The 21,622-nt window shown below is 48.1% G+C and overlaps 2 protein-coding genes across 10 annotated transcripts in view; both read left to right on the forward strand.

Annotated features, from left to right (window-relative positions):
• Positions 1-1,965: 1,965 nt before the first annotated feature.
• LOC120368103 (intraflagellar transport protein 172 homolog) lies at positions 1,966-19,348 on the forward strand. 2 transcript variants are annotated; one of them, XM_074395206.1, is made up of 14 exons: positions 1,966-7,941; positions 8,612-8,826; positions 9,732-9,855; positions 10,275-10,370; positions 11,742-11,903; positions 12,696-12,788; positions 14,275-14,523; positions 14,699-14,777; positions 14,980-15,100; positions 15,278-15,431; positions 16,274-16,365; positions 18,360-18,453; positions 18,599-18,663; positions 19,259-19,348. In XM_074395206.1, exons 1-10 carry the CDS (start codon positions 7,939-7,941, stop codon positions 15,384-15,386), a joined length of 1,251 nt encoding a protein of 416 aa, XP_074251307.1. In that variant the 5' UTR covers positions 1,966-7,938; the 3' UTR covers positions 15,387-15,431; positions 16,274-16,365; positions 18,360-18,453; positions 18,599-18,663; positions 19,259-19,348. The 2 variants fall into 2 exon arrangements, with proteins under 2 accessions (XP_074251307.1, XP_074251310.1); XM_074395209.1 differs by lacking the exon at positions 16,274-16,365.
• The window catches only part of LOC120368102 (uncharacterized), a 78,348-nt gene continuing 75,748 nt past the window's right edge, over positions 19,023-21,622 (forward strand). For 5 of the 8 annotated variants that reach the window (XM_074395144.1, XM_074395141.1, XM_074395149.1 and 2 more), the window contains exons 1-2: positions 19,026-19,368; positions 19,485-19,614. In XM_074395144.1, coding sequence (XP_074251245.1) covers positions 19,145-19,368; positions 19,485-19,614 — 354 coding nt within the window. In that variant the 5' untranslated portion in view covers positions 19,026-19,144. Of the gene's footprint in view, positions 19,369-19,484; positions 19,615-21,622 lie in introns of all 8 variants that reach the window. The other 3 variants (XM_074395132.1, XM_074395130.1, XM_074395135.1) reach the window with 1 other exon arrangement.

Here is a 21,622-nt window from a genome sequence, read left to right on the forward strand (position 1 = left end):
TAGAGTCCAGTGGAGACAGGAGTACCTTGTACAAGTGGCTCATTTGTTGGCACCAGAGGCCAGAACAAGGCATTTTCACATAGTCTGCACTGGACTAGATTGGGAAGTAGGCAGGCCCTACAGAAGGGGACAAAACTTGTGAGTGCCTGGGTATTTCCAGCTATTACTGGGGATGGGGACTCTGCCGGTGGCTAGAGGTATTGCTAAGCCAGAGCTCAGGAAATGCACCTAGGGCCCCAGTAGTAGGTCTTTGACAAGAATCAGGGGAATTAATACATAAATGAGTGAATATATGAATGCATGTGGGGGTGTGGTCTAGCGATTGCTTTGTAAGCATGACCAGGACAGGAAGAGGGTGGTGAGAGCCTGCAGTCGTACCCGCCTGTGGAAGAAGCTGCCCGTTGACTCAGAGAGGTGCCAGGGAGGTTGGTGTTTTCAAGGCTGTCAGGTTCCCCAGTTGGGAGAAGGGTGGGAAGGGCTTAAGGATTTACAGAGACTGATTTAGGGGAGAAGACACAGGAAGGGAAACAGCAGGAAACGCCGGGAGAGAGCAACAGCAGGACAGGATCGAGGAAGGGTAAGAGCGCTAAATGGGCTAAGAATGCAAGAAAGGCATGGATAGATGTATGCTGCACAAGGCACTTCCATGGCGAGTCCCTCATTCATCCTTAGGACAAGCCAGGGAGAGAGAGAGGAATTATATACTGCATTGCCAGCCTTTGGAATGCCTGGTGCGGTCCAGATAAGGGCATCACGGCTCAGAGAGGCTGTTCAGCCGCTGTTCGATTCCTCCGGAGACAAGGAACACTCCGCTTTTGGAAGTAGCACTTCTATTAGAGAAGTGAAAAAAAAAAAAAAAAAATAGGGAGACAAGAAGAAAGGTGTGGGCCTCTTGAGGGGGAAAGATCTGTGAATGACAGACGTTTTAGATAATTCATGGAATTGCAGAGCCAGAACGTGTCAGGCAGATCTTTTCATCTGTAAAACGAAGGGGGCAGGCGATCTTTCTTTTCTCTCGTCTAACAGCCTGTGAAATCATCTAGGTAACCACCTCCCAATTTTACAGAATAAAAAACGAGGCCCGCGGGATGTGTCTCGCTCAAAGTCACAGAACACGCGAGTGGAGGGACAGGCCCGGAGCCGACTCCGCCCCGTCCTCAGGGCGTCTCGCCACTCGGCCACCTTCCCAGAAAGATAAAGAACAGCGGGAGGCGTCAGGCCGGGCGGCCTAGTTGCGAGCGCCGTGGGGTTCGAGGCCGCTTCCCGGCAGCAGGGGGAGGAACGCCCCGAGGGGAGGGCAGGGGAGGGAGGAGTTGAGAGGGGCGGGGAAGAGTTCGGGCCTCGTTTCCCACACTTCGTTAGGACGCGGGCAGGGGCGGGTCTGCGGCCGGCAGAGGGCGCTGGACGCCTCCTCGCTCTGCGGGCCCGGCGGGCTGGGGGCTGCCCCGGGCGCGCCGTCGGAGCTCGCGGGCAGCGAGTCGCGGCGGGGCGGGCGGCCGGAGCCCTCAGGGGAAGCGCGGAGGGCGGGCGGGCGACCGGGCACAGAAGGGGCGCGAAGGGGGCGGGGGCCCCGGCTGCAGAGGAGGAGAACTTGGCGGCGGCGGGGAGCGGCTGAATGTCAGTTTTTCAGGCCGGGCGAGCGAGAGTCTGACGCGATTTGCTGAGCCCTGTCCTCCGACGGCTGCACCCCGGCCTTGAGCGCCTCGGCCGCCTGTTCGCCGCTGCTCCCCCGAGCGGAGCCTGCGCCAGGTTCCTTTTGCATCCCCCCTGCTGGGGGACCCCTGCTCCGGAGGAGGGGGCCGGAGAGCCGCGGCGGCGGCGGCCGCCTGGGCCCCGGGGGCCCGGCGCCGGGCCCGAGGAGCGGCGGAGGCCGCGGCGGCGTCGTCACGGTCGCGGACGAGCGAGGCGCCGGTGAGCGCGGCCCACAGGCGGCGGCGGCAGGTGAGTGGCGGGCGGCGGGCGCGGAGCCTCCCGGTGGGTGCAGCTGTCACGAGCCGCGCGGCCGCCGAGGCCCTAGGGGGCGGGGAGCAGCTGGCACCCCTCCGCCCCCCGCTCTCCTTTCTCCCGCTCCATCCACCTCCCACTTCTCCGAGTTCCCCTCGCGGCCCGGCGCGGCTGGAGGGGGCGGAGGTCTCAGCTGTCACGGGCACCAGCTGGGGGCTGCTCCCCGCCGAGGGAAATCGCTGCAGCAGCGACTTCTCTCCGCCTCTTTTCCAGTTGCCCTAGTTAGCGCGGAGAGGGCGAGCATCCGCGGAGGGGGCGCGAGCTGCGCGGCCGCCCGCCCGGCGTGGGGACCCGGCGCCCGGGGCCGCCGCGGAAAGAGGGAGCCGGAAGTCGGCGCGGGCGCCCCTCGGCCCCGGCGACGCCGTGACCTTGGCCGGCTTGCTCACCTCTCGGAGTCTCGCCGGCCCGGACCGCGAAATGGGGGCGACCGCGGCGTCCGTTTCGGTCGGCGCAGCCCTCGACGGCGCTGGTGTTTGACCCCGGCGCGCTTGCTCGCCCCTTCTCCCGGGAAGGGGTTTCGGAGGTAGACATGGGGTGGATACGGGACATGTTCCTGTCGCGGCCGGGGCTTGGTCCTCTTCCTGGGATTCAGCCGAAAGGGCCGAGAAAGGGAAGCAAACATGTTGACGAGGCGATTGGGAGGTGGGGCTGGTTAGTGGGCAGTGACAGAATTCGGGCCGCTCTCTGGTCGATTGGAAAAGACCTGGAGGATCGGACACCAGGGTCTCCAGTCCTTACTACCCAGCCGTGGTGGCTGCTTTTTTATTTTATTTAAAAGGAATCACCCCCATGAGTAGACACTGCCCAGTCTGACGACGTTAGAGGGAGACGGAGGGGTTGACAATACAGCCTGTGTGTGTGACAAGGACAGGCCACGGCGTTGTGGCCGGAGAGTTTCGTGGGAAGGAAAATTTTAAGCTGGAGGATCCGTTAGCCTCTCCTAGTGGAGAAGGTGACATTTTTCTTCTTAGATGGTGAATTTTTAATGTCGAGTGTGATGTTGGTGAGTGAAGGGTTCTTGAGTGAATTGCAGTCCCAGCACCCTCTGTGGATGCCAAGAGAAATCTCTGCGGCGATGATTTGTGAGGGCTGGTGCTTACATTTCAGTGATTAAGAAATCAAGTGTCGGGGTCGGGTGCGGTGGCTCACGCCTGTAATCCCAGCACTTTGGGAGGCCGAGACGGGTGGATCACGAGGTCAAGAGATCGAGACCATCCTGGTCAACATGGTGAAACCCCGTCTCTACTAAAAATACAAAACATTAGCTGGGCATGGTGGCGCGTGCCTGTAATCCCAGCTACTCAGGAGGCTGAGGCAGGAGAATTGCCTGAACCCAGGAGGCGGAGGTTGCGGTGAGCTGAGATCGAGCCATTGCACTCCAGCCTGGGTAACAAGAGCGAAACTCCATCTCAAAAAACAAACAAACAAACAACAAAAACAGAAATCAAGTGTCTGTTTAAAACATTGCTGCTGTGAAGCGTGGATTATGTGGTACAGTTGAGGGATGGATCTCAAGGGTTAAATTTGTTTGAGGTTTGTCTCCTCTTCTGGAATTGGTTGGAGGTTAGTCTCAAAAAAAAAAAAAAGCAAAATGACAACAATAATAACAACAAAAGTTGGCCAGAGGGGCCTCAGCTTGTTCCACAGAAGCTATGATGTAGTAGGAAGGGGCCAGATTTCTTCATGTTGAGAATAATGTGAAAAGAAAGTATTTGCTTGGGTCTCTTGGCTCTTGAACTAGAAATAGTTTTGGGTTAAAGGTAGCAGTGGGGTTTGATTCAGCTGAACAAATAGGTGTTCCTGAACTATTTGCCATAAATTAGATAAAATGGAAGTGTTTCTTCTATTTTATCTCCTGTGCTTTGTGGAAAGTTCTAATTTGGTTTTGTGAACGAATGTCTGAAATGTTTTCTGTTTCTTCAGACTCTATGCTTTGGGAACAGCGGGTCACAGAGAGGGTCTGAGTTGGGAATATATGGGTTAGAGAGAAAATAGAGGACTGCTGATTAGAAGAACAGGTGTTTAGTTTGATTTTTATAGATATTTTCCACTGGTTGTTTCTTTAACAACATTGAAGTGTGCTTTATAAGGTGCAAAATGTGATTTTACGTAGCTTATAGTTGATCCCTTCCTTATTTATCTCAGAAAATCTGTAGGATTGTGTCTATTAAATTGTTTTTGTGTGTGTGGTTTAAACCAAGGGAGTATTTTAGATCTACATTTTTGGGTAAGTGGTTTTATTGGGGAAAAAAAATGCTTGATGGAACTAATGGTGATTGTTTCACTTAAACTGGGATTATATAGACAATGCTTTTTCCTCCCTCTTTCTGCCAACATTTGTTTTTGTTTCTCCCTCAATTTCAGGGTTTCGTTTCTAGAAATCTGGGCTGGAAACAGAAGCAGCAGTTTGTATAATCCCAAGATCTTGCTTATGCCAGGAAGCTGTAAGGGTGACATGAAGTGGGTGTGATGTAAAGACACTGCTACTACTTCAGACATTTAACTGTTGAGGGAGTCTAAGGTCAAACTTTAATTTTTGTTGAATTTCCTGTTTTCTGTGTATGTGTTAATCTTTTGGTGGGCAGAAGATCGAGTTGCTATGGTGCTAACTGGTGTATATTGTGAAAGTGCTGGCGACATTTCATGCTTTTACTCTATAGGGAAGGGTGGTAAACAAGCCTAAATAATTTAAAGATGTTCTCAGAATGGAATGTTCTCTGCATGTCCTCTTGATCCTGCTAATCCCGTGAGCAGTCCTCACAAGGACTAAATGTTGAGTAAGTGATGAGGGTGGTATAGAGGTGCTGAAAGGTGGAGTGGTGGAGAGAGGGTATTGAGCATTTCTTGAAATTCTTTTCCCTATTGAACTGTATACCAGCCTAATTTATAATTGTTTTTCAAGGACGTTTTAGTTCTCCCTGCTTGATTGCCATCTATTTCATAGACCTTTGCTTAGATACTACCTGTTTTGTACTTTAATTTGTCTTTTTTGCTGCATCTCCTAAGGATCCCGCATTTTTTGAATGTTATGTTGCATATCTTATGGAGTTGGGTGGCCTTAAGCCATGTGGCTTAACATCGTTTTCATTTTAGGGCATGTATGGGAGGTCAGTACAAGCTCATAACACAGAGTAGAATCTAAGTCATGCAGCATAGGGGAGCCCCGGGATTCTCAGGATTGTTTTGGCAGTGGTTTTTGCCTTCTAAATATGATTATAACAAATTCTCCGAGGACCATCAGCTGCTTTCCTGGCAGAGGTCCAAAAATGTTTTGGAGGGTTCCATTTTGCGTTACTTGCACGTGCTGGATGCTGTGGTGGGTGTGGGATCAGGTGAAATCCATGTGTTTCAGGAGTTGGATGTCGGAACACTATCTGATCTGGGCTGCAGAACCAAATACATTTCTCCCTATGTATAACTTTACTATCCTTTTGGGAAGATGAGACTGTAGAAAAGGACTTTTTAAAATTGCTTCTTTCCCAGATTAACCAGTAGTTTAGCTGTTGATGATTGGTGACTAAGGACAGGCCTCTGTTCTAAACATTGAAGATGAGATCTAGTCCAGGCATCCCCAAACTATGGCCCATGGGCTGCATGCGGCCCCCTGAGGCCATTTATCTGCCCCCCCGCCGCACTTCAGGAAGGGGCACCTCTTTCATTGGTGGTCAGTGAGAGGAGCACAGTATGTGGCGGCTCTCCAACGGTCTGAGGGACAGTGAACTGGCCCCCTGTGTAAAAAGTTTGGGGACGCCTGGTCTAGTCATTTAAAAGCTTCCCTTTTCTTTCTGTTTTAGTTAGAAATTGTGCCTTTCAACACTTGGTATCAGAGGTCATAAAATGGCCTAGTGGCAACTAGGTACCATTCTTGGTTGCTTAATTTCATAAGAAGATGCAGATTTGTTTTTGTAGCTTAGTTCTGGAAAATGGTTTGTGGACATAGTATTTGGATTAATGTAGAGTACAGAAATGATTGTTATATATATATCTCCAGGATACATGGCTGAATAGGGAAATTATTATAAAACATTGGTATTAACATATAAGTCCAATTCCGTAAGTTCAAGTAAAGTGAGTTGTATCCATGCTTCTTCCCATAACCTCATCTGCAACACAGAATTTTTGAGGCTCCTTGGAGTGATAGGCTTTTAGAAAGGCATAATATGGTTATCACATTTGAAAAATAAGTAGCTTATGCCAAAATAGAAGCTCTAGTCACTCGAGGAGTTCAGTCATCACCCTCATCTTAGATATATTTTGTTCTTACCGCTTTCTGGGAGTATGTTTTAGTGTGTGGAGGGCAGGGATGTTTGGTTTGACTGAATAGCACTGACCTGACCATTAAGCACAGACAGGCCAGACTCATAAAAATAGGTGCAAGCACAGAAGCCAAATGCACCCATTATCAGGACCAGACTTCTAATTGCACTGGATTATCCAGTTTTTCTAGAGTGATGCTTCATTTTTGCCCTTTCAGCTTATAATTGTGAGGCAATTTTAAAGCTTGTTTTAGAAATGGAGCTCTGACTTCAGATGGACAGAGGTGTCCTGACTCTTCCAGATACTGAGTTGATGTAGCCTTGAGCTATTTAAGCACACTAAACTTCAGTTTTTATATTTAAAATTGAAGAACATACTTGTCCTCATATTGTAATCTTTAAATTCTCCTTTTTCAGTTACTCTGGGAAAGGTATTCTCTCTGGTCATGCAGATGGTACCATTGTTAGGTATTTCTTTGATGATGAAGGCTCTGGAGAGTCACAGGTATGAACAGAGAATGATGTGGGAGGCTGACCTGGGTAAGTCCCTTGAGTCCAGGAGTTTGAGACCAGTCTGGGCAACACAGTGAAACCCTGTCTCTATCGGAAAAAAGAAAGAAAGAAAGAAAGAAAATATATATATATATATACACACACACATATATATATAAATAAATTAGTCAGGTATGGTGGCGTGGTCCTGTAGTCCCAGCTACTTAGGAAGCTGAAGTGGAAGGACCATTTGAGTCCAGGAGGTTGAGGCTGCAGTGAGCTGAAATAGCACCACTGCACTGCAGCCTGGGTGACAGAAAAAAACCCTGTTTCCAAAAAAGGATATGGTGGGATAGGGAATAAGGACATTCCAGGAACCCTCCTAGAGGAGGCTGGACTTCTAAGGCATTGGGGTTGAGGTACAGGGAGGAGGCTAGAGGAATGAGGCCTCAGGGACAGAGAAAAAGTTGGATGTGGCCACCAAGAGGATTTGTGTTTAGGAGGCTGGAGCTGACTGCTTATAAGAAGGGATGGCTCAGGCGCAAGGGACCTTGAGACAAAAGGAAGTGAAAACTCTTAGGGGAATGAAAAGTGAAAATTATTCCTATTTACATAAAATATATATAATATATATTTATGTATGTGAATTTATAGAGAAAAGGGTTAACAGTTACTCTGGAGAGGGGAGAGGAAAAAGGGCATAAAAAGGAAACTTTCATGTTTTACTCCATAGAATTCTGTGTTGTTTGAATTATTTATATTAAGAATTACTTGTAGGCCGAGCATGGTGGCATACGCTTGTAATTCCAGCACTATGGGAGACCAAGGCAGGTTGATCACCTGAGGTCAAAAGTTTGAGACCAGCCTGACTAACAAAGGTGAAACCCCATCTCTACTAAATACAAAAAATTAGCTGGTGTGGTGGCACATGCCTGTAATCCCAGCTATTTGGGAGGCTGAGGCAAGAGAATCACTTCAACCTGGGAGGCAGAGGTTGCACTGAGCCAATATGGTGCCATTGCACTCTAACCTGGGCAACAAGAGCAAAACTCCATATCAAAATAATAGTAATAATAATTTCTTATATAGGCCGGGCACGGTGGTTCACTCCTGTAAGCCCAGCATGTTGGGAGGCCGAGGCAGGTGGATCACCTGAGGTCAGGAGTTCGAGACCAGCCTGGCCCACATGGTAAAACCCTGTTTCTACTAAAAATACAAAAATTAGCCTGGTATGGTGGCATGCACCTGGAATCCCAGCTACTCTGGAGGCTAAGGCAGGAGAATCACTTGAACCTGGCAGGCAGAGGTTGCTATGAGCTGAGATTGTGCCATTGTACTCCAGCCTGGGCAACAGAGTGAGACTCTATGTCAAAAAAACAAAAAAACAACAACAACAAAACCAAAAAAACAAGACTTGTATAATAATTAAATTTAACCCTCCTTAGAAAAAGAGGAGGGTTAAATTTAATTATTTAAAATTAAAAAATTATTTAAAATTAAAATTATTTAAAATTAAAAAGGCCCACCTCTTTGTGGGCCTAGACAGTGTTAGTTAACGTGTAGGACATCTCCTTTTCAGAGGAGCTTTACCAGGTGCATATTAAAAATTTCCAATACACAAGCATTTTGAGGTTTTCTAGAGAACAAGGTCAACAAGCATCTGTATAGGTGTGTGTGTGTGTGTGACAGTTTGTGAAGAGTTCAGGGTTAGGAAGTGTTGGGATGGGAAAATGTTGGGAGAAAGACTTCTGCAGGGTAGGATGGTCAGAGTGAATGTATCAGGTATTGAGAGTGAGAAATTATTTCTGGGGTGGAGTCTTCAGAGACTGATTGAAACTCTCTACTTCTGTCTGTCTTAGGGGAAGTTGGTTAACCACCCATGTTCACCCTATGCCTTGGCATGGGCAACCAATAGCATCATGGCTGCAGGCTGTGACAGGAGGATTATAGCCTATGGAAAAGAAGTGCACGTGCTACAAACTTTTGATTATAGCCGTGACCCTCAGGAGTTGGAGTTCACCACAGCTGCAGCAAGTCCTGGCGGCCAGTCTGTTGTGCTAGGAAGCTATGACAGGTGAGTCCCCTTTCCAGTTTTATCTTAGGCCTGCTTTCCCCGTGAACATTCCCTGCTTTATGCTTTAGCCAAATTATTCTGAGCCAGAGTGGGAGACTGGACCAAAATCGAGTGTCTGTTGAAAGAGACTCTCAGATTGTAATTCATGCGCCTTCCTCGTCCTGTTCTCCCCATCCATGGGTGTGCAGGCAGTTCCAGATGGCCTGTGCTCTTATTTTGTCTCTGTGCCTCTCCCTGCGCTTCCACAGCAGAATTCATCTCTATTTTCTGTTTCCATTGCCCGCTTTGAGACTGCTTAGAGTTTCTCACATCGTATTACAGTTTGTTGTTTGCATCTGTCTGGCTAAATCAGCGTCCTTAAGACGGGGGCTTATTATTCATCCTTTTATCTCCAGTGCCTAGATTAGCATCTGTATGCTGTATATATTAAAGATATGCTCAGATGTTTGGCGAATGAGTGAATGAATGGTGGAGCGGCAGATAAACGGCCATGTCCCAGGTCTCATCACTTCTCTGGCATGTGTTTAACCCCAGCTTTGTCAGTCCTGTCTTTCTATCCCCTTCAATCTTATGTCTCCTGGTGTTCTGTTCTTTCTTCACTGCCTCCTACCATTTATCTCCTTGTTCCATATTTTTTTGCTCCTGATAGCTCATTTTTCTCACCTGCACTGATCTTTTTGTTTTTCTGCTCCCCTCACTCTTATTCTGTTTTAGTTTGGCCTTGATTTTCCCAGCTTACTTCCTGTGCACCGCTGTGTCCTCTCCTGCTAGACTGCCTAGCTTGTGTGTGCTTTTTATTTCCTTTCTTTTCTGTTAGAGCAAGACTAATTTCCTTTGGTTATCAGCCCATTTGCACATTTCAGCTCAGCCTCGATCTCTTCTAAAAGCCACATACTTTATTTCAGGCTTCGGGTGTTCAACCGGAGCCCTCAAAGAAGCATCTGGGAAGAGGCAAAGCCCAAGGAGATTGCCAATTTGTACACCATCACTGCCTTGGCCTGGAAGCGGGATGGCTCACGGCTCTGTGTGGTGTGTTACTAGTAATCCCTTTCTGGATCAGTGACTCACCAAATTAGAAAAAAAATCCTTTCTTATCCTAAAGCACTCTCCCCTGACGCTAGAGAATCTCCTCTTCCCTTTTGACCCTAACCTAAAATTCTGGGGTTAAACGCAGGAAGGAGAAATTCATACTTTATTGGAGGTCACAAAAGGGACAAAGAATTGTGTATAGGCAGGGCTAGTTTCTCCCTTTTATCCTATTAATATGTGGTGCCCTTGAGTCCAATGATTGTAGCCGGTTTCCTTTTGGTACTTTAAAAACTTCCAGCTCTTTTACTGCCAACCATTCTCTGGACTCTAGAACCTAGGTGCTGAGAATGTCTGTGGATACTCTCCCCATGCCAGTGTACTATATGTGTGACCTTTAATGCTGTCACTTTCTCTTCTAGGGCACACTGTGTGGTGGGGTGGAACAGTTTGACTGCTGCCTCCGAAGGAGCATTTACAAGAACAAGTTTGAGCTGACGTATGTGGGACCTAGCCAGGTAAGCAGGATGGTAGCCTACTGCACCGAGACCTTGCAAGGCTCATTCACCTGATACATATCTAACATTTCCCTGCCTTCTGGCCACAGCCATAGCATCAAATTTAATCTTTGTCCCTCTGGAAGAGCTGTTCTGGGCAACAGAATGTGTCAGGGCAACACCCTGGTATCTTTTCTGCTGTGGTTCCTGCAGCTTATTGTAAGAAAACTTTTAAGCACCAGGCTTAAGATGTGCAGAGATTGCCACTTACGCCTTCCTGGTTTAAAACTTTACTGCCGGGCCGGGCGCGGTGGCTCAAGCCTGTAATCCCAGCACTTTGGGAGGCCGAGGCGGGTGGATCACGAGGTCAAGAGATCGAGACCATCCTGGTCAACATGGTGAAACCCCGTCTCTACTAAAAATACAAAAAGTTAGCTGGGCGTGGTGGTGCGTGCCTGTAATCCCAGCTACTCAGGAGGCTGAGGCAGGAGAATTGCCTGAACCCAGGAGGCGGAGGTTGCAGTGAGCCGAGATCGCGCCATTACACTCCAGCCTGGGTAACAAGAGCGAAACTCTGTCTCAAAAAACAAAAAACAAACAAAAAAAAACTTTACTGCCTACACACTGTCAAAGGGGCAATTTGATAAACAGGATTATAAATATGAACTCTGTTGTTTTAAGGCCTCTGAGCTCACTTATTTGATGTTGCCAGCTAATTTCTCAGTTCCTGAGCCCACTTTTCTCCTTTTTCTACCTCTGTCCTTTCATTTATTATACATTGGTTTCTTCATTCTTTTTTTCTTTCCAGAAACATGTATTTATTCTCTACTATGTGTCAGCAGTGTTAGGCATTGGGATTACACAGATAACTATCTGTAAGACATTGTCCCTTGGATCAAGGAGATAATTATAACAGAGGACATAGACATATCAAACAATAATATTAGCCAGATGCAGTGGCACATGTCTGTAGTCTCAGCTACTCAGGAAGTGGAGGCAGGAGGATTGCTTGAACCCAGGAGTTCAAGGCCAGCCTAAGCAACATAGTGAGACCCTGTCAGTCAGTCAATCAGTTGATCAGTACGTACACTGTGATCAGTGATATATAAGGTTTGTACCAAGACTGAAAACATAGAGTGATTGGTTTTACCCAGCAGAACTTTCAGAATTACGTAAATTTTAAGCATCAAAAGAGCTAATAGAGGAAAGCATTTCGTAAATAGTAAATCCCCATATAAATGTAAGGTATCATTACTGTCAACAATATCCAAGGCCCAAGGAGGAACAAGATAGTAGCTTTGTTTAGACTGTGGAGGCGGGCAAAGGGTCTGATTATTCACCCTTCTTTTGGGCTGGGGAAGCCTAAGGGGCTCAGACTTGTTCTTTACCAAGGTGATTGTAAAAAACTTGTCATCGGGAACCCCAGTGGTGCTCAAGTCGCACTATGGCTATGAGGTGGAAGAGGTGAAAATCCTGGGAAAGGAACGTTACTTGGTGGCCCACACATCAGACACACTGCTGCTGGGGGACCTGAACACTAATCGCCTTAGTGAGGTAGGAACCAAAATTGAGGGTAGGGTGGGGAATGGGATATCTTGGCTTAAAACTTGTGGAGACCCAAAATCCCTAGGGGTAAGATCTCCATGAGAAGGTTCAACATTCTGGTATAGGGGACCTTGTTTCAGGGAAGGAGACCCAGGAGGTTTATAATTCCAGAGTATGAATCATCATCTTTGGACTGTTTTGATGCTGTCTCTCAGAAACATCTCTCTGGTTCCTCTGAGGGACCAGAGCAAATTCTGATACAGTACCTCTTTTGTGTAGTGCCAAAGACTCCCTAACTATGATCTTTCTGCTGCCCAACCTGTCATTCTTTTGGCGTTATCCTGGGTAATTATTCACATTGCCTCTTAAGTCTTCCGCTTTACAGATAGCCTGGCAGGGGTCTGGTGGCAATGAGAAGTATTTCTTTGAAAATGAGAATGTGAGTAGAGCTTGATTCACCATCACCATCTCCATAAGCCTCCTTCTAGCTTCTGTGTCATAAAGATGGCAAGTTGCAAGGGATAGGGAAACAGCAGATCTCCCAAGCTGATTTCTCGTAGTGTTCAGCCCCATGATTCCTAGCTTTCCAGCCATCCCTAGTTTCCTTTACCCTGCCCACCCCACCTCTACCCTCCAGTCAGACCATTTCAGAATAGTTAAACCTCAAACCTTTAAGCTCCATGAAGTGTTTTACCTTCCCAAGTCTTTTATTTTCTACATCCTTCTGGCCTTCCAATCTCAGCCCTCACAGACAGAACCACAGCATCTCCAGAAAAACTAGAACCTCCTTTTTCCCCACAGGGTGGAGAAGGGACAGACTTTTATCAGGTCCGAGCACGTCTAGCCATGCTGGAAAAGAACTACAAACTGGCCGAAATGATCCTTTTGGAACAGGTAACAGGAACAGAGGGACAGGATGCAGGGGGGATATGAAGGAAAAAAACAGAAAAAAGGGTGCAAACTCAACGGAGGAAAGTGTGCTGGTGAGCTAGGCTTCCAAATGTTTGGGGAAAGCTTTCAGAGAGGTTTACATGGTTAATTTCACCCCTTCCTTTATTCGCTCCTCTTGTGTTAGTCCTTACTTTTCTAGACAAACTTCCTTCTTTGGCCTTTGATTACTTCTTTCTTTCACAAGCAGTCTGCTACCTCCCCTCTAGTCCAGAGCCTGTCTGTATTTTGCAATTCTTGTGCAGAGGGGTAGATCGAGGTTTTGTTTGTGGCTGGAAACTTAGACAATTTGAGGAGCTCTCCTTTTTTTTGAGATGGAGTTTCACTCTTGTTACCCAGGCTGGAGTGCAATGGCGTGATCTCAGCTCACCGCAACCTCTGCCTCCTAGGTTCAAGCAATTCTCCTGCCTCAGCCTCCCGAGTAGCTGGGACTACAGGCATGTGCCACCATGCCCAGCTAATTTTTGTATTTTTAGTAGAGACGGGGTTTCACCATGTTGACCAGAATGGTCTTGATCTCTTGACCTCGTGATCCACCTGCCTCGGCCTCCCAAAGTGCTGGGATTACAGGTGTTAGCCACCACACCCGGCCTGAGGAGCTCTCTTTAAGAACAGTTGCCTTAGGCTGGGTGTGGTGGCTCATGCTGGTAATCCCAGCACTTTGGGAGTCTGAAGCAGGTAGATCACATGAGGGCAGGAATTCAAGACCAGCCTGGCCAACATGGTAAAACCCTGTCTCTACTTAAAAAAAAAAAAAAAAAAAAGAAACATTAGCCAGATATGGTGGCACACGCCTGTATGTAATCCCAGCTACTTGGGAGGCTGAGGCAGGAGAATCACTTGAGACTAGGAAGTGGAGGTTGCAGTGAGCAGCGATCGCACCCCTGCCTTCCAGCCTGGGCGAAAGAGTGAGACTACCTCTCAAAAACAAAGAACAGTTGCCTTGGAAAGGGCCTGTGCTAATAAGGAGCCCTGAAGCTTAAGCTTTTTTTAGTTTCCCAGTATTTTTGCTGGTATAGTAGTTAAATAAGGTAAGGTTTTTAGTCCCCATATGCTGGCATCTTAGCCAGGCTGAGGAGAACTTGCTGCTTTTTGATCCTCATATTCTTCTGTCATCCTGTCTGCTCTGCCCGTTTCCCCAAGAACGTTGTGGAGCAGGCCATGGGCATGTGCCAGCAGCTACAACATTGGGATGAGTATATCGTTGTGGCTGAAGCCAAGGTACCTGTTTCAGAATTTGGTTCTGCCAATTTCAAAACCTTCTTTTGTCAAGGAGGCCATAGAAACCAGAACAGGGGCTTGGACTTGATGTGGTGAGGAGTTAGGATACTGCTGACCCAGGAGGATTTCCCTTGTTACAGAGGGATTGGAGACGCATGGGAGGCACAAGGGTAGGAAGGGTTGTGATTTCTAGTTCTCTGCGCATGTCCAGGGGCACCCAGCTCTGGAGAATCTATGCTGGAGTTATTACCAGTGGCTGATGGACACACAGCAGGAGCAGCGAGCAGATGAACTACAGGAGAGCCAAGGAGATGGGCTAGCAGCCATCAGCCTCTACCTCAAAGCTGGGCTCCCTGCCAAAGCTGCTTGGCTGGTGCTGTCCCGAGAGGAACTGCTAGCCAACACAGAGCTGGTAGAACACATCACTGCAGCCCTTATCAAGGGGGAACTCTACGAAAGGGTATGCTCACTTCCTCTTCCTAGCCCTTATCTCCAGAGCTCAGGACCCTTCTCTCATCCAGAGTCGTCTCAGGGCACAGAGAGCTTCCTGACTGCTGGTGTTCCCTTACTTTTGGAGCAAATACTTGATTCTTTGTGTTATAGGGGTACCATAGTAATGTGGTATGTGTTAACAGGCAGATGATCTCTTTGAGAAGATTCACAATCCACAGCAGGCCCTGGAGTGCTACCGTAAAGGGAATGCATTCATGAAAGGTACTAGCCCCCTATAAGCCGTGTTTTATTGTTATGGACCCTTGCCCATCCGTCTCCCCGGCACCTCTTGGTGCGTGTGTTCAGGTTGCCCGGCTCCAGTTCTCCATTCTTCCCCTTCTCACCCCATGCTTCATCTCCCTGTCCTTTTTCCTGAGGTCCATCCATGGAAGTCTGGGCTGAGCACCTTTTCTCTCCCTGACAGCGGTAGAGCTGGCTCGATTGGCCTTCCCAGTGGAGGTGGTGAAACTAGAGGAGGCATGGGGGGACCACCTGGTGCAGCAGAAGCAGCTTGATGCAGCCATTAATCACTACATCGAAGCCAGGTATGGGAGTATGGGAGTGTAAAGGACATTTGGGTGTGAAGTGAGGGGCAGTGGAGCCAGTAAGGACACCGAGGCCAAAAAGAAGAGATCTCAAAATGTGGGTGGAAGTGTGCTTAAGGGGTCCCATGACCTCCATTCATCTTCATCTTTCAGCCTACATATTTATATCTGTCCCAGCTTTGCCAGGTGCTCCATTAAGGCAATTGAGGCCGCCCTGGGTGCCCGCCAGTGGAAGAAGGCAATTTATATATTAGATCTACAGGACCGGAACACCGCGTCCAAATAGTGTCCTCTCGTGGCCCAACACTCTGCATCTCTGCAGGAGTATGAGGTGAGGGACAGTCCTTTCCGCAGCACGAAGTGGGGCAGTAGAGGATAACAGTGAGAGAACCCAAAACAGGAAGTGGAGGCCAGTTCGCCTGATCCTGCTTTCTGGGCCCCAAACAGCATCGCCACCTTGAATGAGAAAAGAACAGTTTACTTTCCCAGTTTCATTCCAGCGTGACACAGATACCTCCCTTCACCCCAGATATATAAAGTGAGTCTCTAGCTCTGTTCCAGCCAGCATGAGTGATTCTTCATGAATAACTCTTTTTTTTTTTTTTTTTGAGACGGAGTTTCGCTCTTGTTACCCAGGCTGGAGTGCAATGGTGCGATCTCGGCTCACCGCAACCTCCGCCTCCTGGGTTCAGGCAATTCTCCTGCCTCAGCCTCCTGAGTAGCTGGGATTACAGGCATGTGCCACCATGCCCAGCTAATTTTTTGTATTTTTAGTAGAGACGGGGTTTCACCATGTTGTCCAGGATGGTCTCGATCTCTTGACCTCGTGATCCGCCCGCCTCAGCCTCCCAAAGTGCTGGGATTACAGGCGTGAGCCACCATGCCCGGCTTCTTCATGAATAACTCTAACATAGTTACAATATAAAATTGCTTTGTATTTCAGGAACATGAGGCCCTTTTGAATTCCACTGTATTGTCCTCGTACTGTTTGGTGCTGGTCTTTCTTTTTAAATGGTAGACTGTATGAGACACCCATACTCATCTTTTCTTCTCTATTACTATAAGGTCATATTGCAGGCTTTCCACCATCCCAGCTGAGGTTTGTTCTTTCCTCGTTTAAGCTGCTTTAAGTCTGTTACTCTGACTTTTGTATCTACCTGTCATCAACTACAGATTGCTGAGGAGCTTTATACTAAGGGAGACCGGACAAAAGACGCTATAGACGTGAACACCCAGACTGGCCGTTGGGATGGGTGGAGTTTATGGTAGGAGAACTCTGCCTTAGTAGCAGTGTGGCCTCATTCCTGGGTCTGTTTCTTCTCTTTGCCTGACTCCCTGAAAGTTGACAGAGAGAACAAAAAAAAAAAAAAAAAAAGAGAGAGCCAAAAAAACAGTCTGAGCCACTTTGATGTATCACTGAAAAATATTTCCAGAAGTGGAGGCAAGAATGAAGAAATGTGGTAAAAGAAGATCCTTGGAAGGACATGATAGAGTGGCAAGAATAAATTAACTGCTCCTATTCTCTAGGGGTCAGAACAGTGTTTAATTTTTGGCCGTTTTAACAAGGGTAGAGAGGGAACAGATTGTAAAGCTGGCACTGCAGACAGCACTAAGCCAGTCACTTGCTTCTGGGTAGCGGAAGTGTGATTCTGTCAAATGCAAAGTGAATTTTTTTCTTTTTTTTGGAAGCACCAGAGCTCATGAGGTATTTTATTTGTAAATACGTATTACATCTCTAGAAAAAGAATCCCAGGATTTTCCCTCTGATGTGTTGTTGTCTTGCTTCTTCATGGTTCATGATGCCAGCCTCTGAGGTTGTCAGTACAATAAAACCAAACCGGTGGCTGGGCGCGGTGGCTCACGCCTGTAATCCCAGCGCTTTAGGAGGCTGAGGCGAGTGGATCACAAGGTCCAGGGTTTGAGACCACCCTGGCCAGTAAGGTGAAACCCCGTCTCTACTAAAAATACAAAAATTAGCTGGGCATGGTGGTGGGCACCTGTAGTCCCAGCTACATAGGAGGCTGAGGCATGAGAATCGCTTGAACCTGGGAGATGGAGGTTGCAGCAAGCCAAGATCCTGCCATTGCACTCCAGCCTGGGCAACTGAGCGAGACTCCATCTCAACAACAACAAAAAACCAAATTGGCAGGATGGGAGCAGATTATTCTGCCATTTTTCTAGAGCTCTGAGTTGCATGTCGAATCTGGGGCTAATCACTCCACACCTGTTTAGCCTGCCTGTGAGGTTCACAACAATTTTCCTGGCTCTGTGATCATCAGTGATTTCAAATTTGCCCAAAGTAACTATATTTCATCATCACACTTAGAAACCGGATGATGACTTTGGAGCACAGCCTGATAAGAGCCTGGTGTTCGCCTCTTTCTGGCATTGCTGATGCTCTTGAGAGCATCAACCAAGGACATTCGTGCGCACCATTGTGGTGGCACAGAAACATGGCGGAAAGAGCAAAGTGAACTTTTCTTAAGCAACTGTTATAAATGCCAATCATGGAGTCCGATGCTGAGGGTGATCTTGCTCATTTTTTGGAGAGACTGTGTTTCCGATAATGTAGCTGGGGCTCAGGAGGAGGTGGTGAGCACCAGGAGCCCTCCTGGCCCTGTCGGCAGAGGACTTCGAGGCTCACTCCTCCCTTCCCCTTCGCAGGCACGTTCTCCTTCCTCAGGAGCAGCTGGCCTCAGGGAAGGTGTAGGTTTTTCCAGACGTCTCTTGATCCACACCGACAGTGACGTGATCTTCACAGGGCTGCCTGACTGTCTTCCTTTTTGTCTCTATTCTTTTCTGTCACTTCATGTCTGTTATCCTTAAATCAGTCACTTTTTCTCCCCTCAACCCTGTCCTTTTTCTGTTTTTTTTTTTTTTTTTTTTTTTTTTTTTGAGACGGAGTTTCGCTCTTGTTACCCAGGCTGGAGTGCAATGGCGCGATCTCGGCTCACCGCAACCTCCGCCTCCTGGGTTCAGGCAATTCTCCTGCCTCAGCCTCCTGGGCAGCTGGGATTACAGGCACGCGCCACCATGCCCAGCTAATTTTTTTGTATTTTTAGTAGAGACGGGGTTTCACCATGTTGACCAGGACGGTCTCGATCTCTCAACCTCGTGATCCACCCGCCTCGGCCTCCCAAAGTGCTGGGATTACAGGCTTGAGCCACCGCGCCCGGCCTTTTTCTGTTTTATCTTGTCTTGTTCCTTTTATGAAGGGAGGTGTGAAGTAAGAAAACTTTATCTGCACCTTCTGTTTCAGCTCCTTTGAATTTGCTTTTGAACTCTCTCGGCTGGCCCTCAAGCACAAAACCCCCGAGATCCATCTCAAATACGCCATGTACCTGGAGGATGAGGTATGGGTGTGATGTGGACCCTGACCGCAGAGCCCTCTTGTTCCATCCCTTAGTGCACTGCTGCCTGGTGTGCAGACCCCGGTCTCCTGGCTGCCTGTGATGCCAGTCTCCTTCCCATCACACACGGCTGCCTTTCTCCCTGTAGGGTAAATTGGAAGAGGCTGAAGCTGAATTCATCAGAGCTGGTAAACCCGAGGAAGCAGTCCTCATGTGAGTTACCCCATACATTCCTTAATCCTGTTTCCTCAGTCCCAGTCCCAGGATCTTTCATGACTATCTTGACTTCATTCAAACCTAGAACAAAGCAGTGTTACACCCCTCAGTGACATGGCTGTTTGTCTCCCAGAATTGGGGCCTCAGTCCTATACTCATTCTCTCCTCTGTCCCCATCTGGGGGCAAGTTTGTCCGTAACCAGGACTGAGAGGCAGCTCAGTGTGTGGCTGAGGCCGACGTGAGGTGCTTGTGGGACGGGCCCGGAGGGCCTAGGAGAAGGACTTTCAGAAAGCAGAAGGGCTGCTGCTCCGGGCCCAGAGACCAGGCCTGACTCTCAATTATTATAAGGTGGGGCACTGGATTCAGGGCCATGAGGGGTGGGGGAGAGGGTCTGAGAGCCCACAGAGAGCCACACTGACCCCTGGTATGAAGAAAGATCAGGGATGTTAGTACTGGGTAGTGGGAAAGACAGGAAAGATGAAGGAAAAGAGAGGTCTAACAACCCAGGAGTCCGTGGGCCAGGGCACCTGTGTGGCAGTGGGAAGCTGTCCTGCCTGCCTCTGCCATCTTGATACCTGGAAATCTGAGCAGGAGGCTGGATTATGGAGTGACGCGCTGCGGATCTGCAAGGACTATGTGACCGGCCAGCTGGAGGCTCTGCAGGAGGAGTATGAGCGGGAAGCTACTAAGAAGGGGGCCAGGTATGAGGCCAGAGGTCCAGCAGCAGTGGGAGGGCTGGGAGGGTCATGAGGCGTGCACAGGGTAGAGCACACTGCCCCCCGCCCCGTGCCTAGTCCCAGTGCTCTAATCTCCACAGGGGTGTGGAGGGACTCGTGGAACAAGCTCGACACTGGGAGCAGGCTGGAGAGTACAGTCGCGCCGTGGACTGCTACCTCCGAGTGCGAGACTCTGGAAACAGCGGCCTGATGGAGAAGTGCTGGATGAAGGTGAGGGCAGCAGGCTCTTTCTGGCCCTCCTCCTTCCTAGGCCTCCATTCACACTCAGCTTCCCTTCTCACATCTGCAGCTGTCTCCTCTGTGTCTTTTCCTTTTCAGTCAGGTAGCAGGAATCTGTAGAGCTCCTGCTGGATGGCAGAGCCAGAACCTCTGAAGGCTGTTAGGCAGACATAAGACAGAGCCCTGACAGCTAAAAGTTAGGGGAGCTGGACTAACATGGCTCAGTTAATATCATATCAGAGTAAAGACCAAAGTGCATGACTTAGAGTTAGGTATTATGGTGAGCAAAGAAAAGTCAAACTTGGTGTTTTCGAAGTGATTTTTACAACTTTAAAAATCACCGGGCTGGGCACAGAGGCTCACACCTGTAATCCCAGCACTTTGGGAGGGTGAGGCGGGTGGATCTTCTGAGGTCAGGAGTTCAAGACAAGCCTGGCTAACATGGTGAAACCCCGTTTCTACTAAAAATACAAAAAATTAGACGGGCATGGTGGCCAACGCCTGTAATCCCAGCTACTCGGGTGTGGTAGCGCATGCCTGTAATCCCAGCTTCGGGAGGCTGATGTAGCAGAATCGGTTGAACCTGGGAGACAGAGGCTCAAGTCTCCCAACTTCAATCCTTTTTCTTTTTTGAGACGTAGTTTTCCTCTTGTTGCCCAGGTTACAGTGAGCTGAGATCACGCCACTCCACTCTGGCTTGGGCAACAAGAGTGAAACTCCGGCTCAAAAAAGAAAAAAACCAAATCACGTCTTGATATGCTATCCTTTCCAACTTTATTCCTGCAGTATTACTTAATTCATTTTTCTAAAATACCATTCTGTTTGCTTCTGGTCAACAACCTTCACAGTGATGACCCCGTGCCATCTCTATATTGTCGAAAATGCTTTCATTCTCTTAATGACCCCAGACAAGGCTTTTAGAAAGCTCTGTGCTGCATTCTGGAGTGTGTGGTGGCGTGAGCCTATAGTCCCAGCTACTCGGGAAGCTGAGGCAGGAGAATCACTTGAACACAGTAGGTGGAAGTTGCGGTGAACTGAGATCACGCCATTGCACTCCAGCCTGTGACATAGTGAGACTCTGTCCCAAAAAAGAAAAATGAAAAAAGGAAAAAGAATGCTTTGGCCTGTTTTATTAATCTTTGTTATAGCATGAATTGATTCCTTGTACATTTTTTGTTTATAGTGAATTAGCCCTGGAGAATCCAGTCACGTCTGGATGACCTGACAGAATAAATGTTCCAGACTTGGAAAATGAGACTGTAGATTCTGGGGCAGAGCGATCCTCTAAGGTCATTTAATTTCCCTCTCTGACATCTCTTTTCTGTCCCAGTGCAATAGCAGCTAGGAAATGTGTCAAGCCTTAGATTTTGGAAACCGTATGTCTCAAATGTTCTGAGAGTACCTACTTAAAATATCCTAACTTTCTTTAATTTACTTGATCTTGTATTCTAGTTTGTGGTTTGGGACATTTAACCCCATACCTGGACTACTAGGGAGTGACTGGCTCTAGAGAAAATGCTTGTAGAGCAGAACAGTCCACTTGGAAGACCTGCATCTTTGAAACCTTGCCCCTGTACTCCCTACTTAATGACAAGCTGTCTAGCCCAATCCTAGAAGAGTCATAAAGGAGTTCTTCCCTGAGTTTGGCTGTCAGAGCAGAGCCTATGGACAGCTGCAGGAAGGGGCAGCAGATGCTAATTTGGGTGTGGCTCAGAGAAGAGATCTAAGCAGCATGCACACTGACTGCTGTCAGATTTCCCTTGGAAAGCCCATTGTGATGTCACATGAAGTCACAGCCTGGAGGCAGAAAACTCTTCGGCTGAGAAGAGCGTCTGGTTGAAAAATGGCACCAATTTGGGGGATGGACATCCCACTGCCAGCATGTATCAGCCTTTTATTATTATTTGTTTTTTTTATTTTGGGGCTTTGGATGCTGTTTTCTGGGGATCAGAGCTGGAAGCAGGTGCCAGCCAAGATAAACTCAGAGGTATGCGATGTA

This window comes from Saimiri boliviensis, chromosome 1 (genome assembly GCF_048565385.1).
Source record: "Saimiri boliviensis isolate mSaiBol1 chromosome 1, mSaiBol1.pri, whole genome shotgun sequence".
NCBI lineage: Eukaryota > Metazoa > Chordata > Mammalia > Primates > Cebidae > Saimiri > Saimiri boliviensis.

What these genes read in the sequence shown, in the direction of transcription:
- LOC120368103 (XM_074395206.1), top strand. An exon ending in ATGGCTCACGGCTCTGTGTG is followed by an intron (nt 9,856 to 10,274) that starts GTGTGTTACTAG and finishes TTTCTCTTCTAG; the next exon opens with GGCACACTGTGTGGTGGGGT. An exon ending in AATCACTACATCGAAGCCAG is followed by an intron (nt 15,101 to 15,277) that starts GTATGGGAGTAT and finishes TATCTGTCCCAG; the next exon opens with CTTTGCCAGGTGCTCCATTA.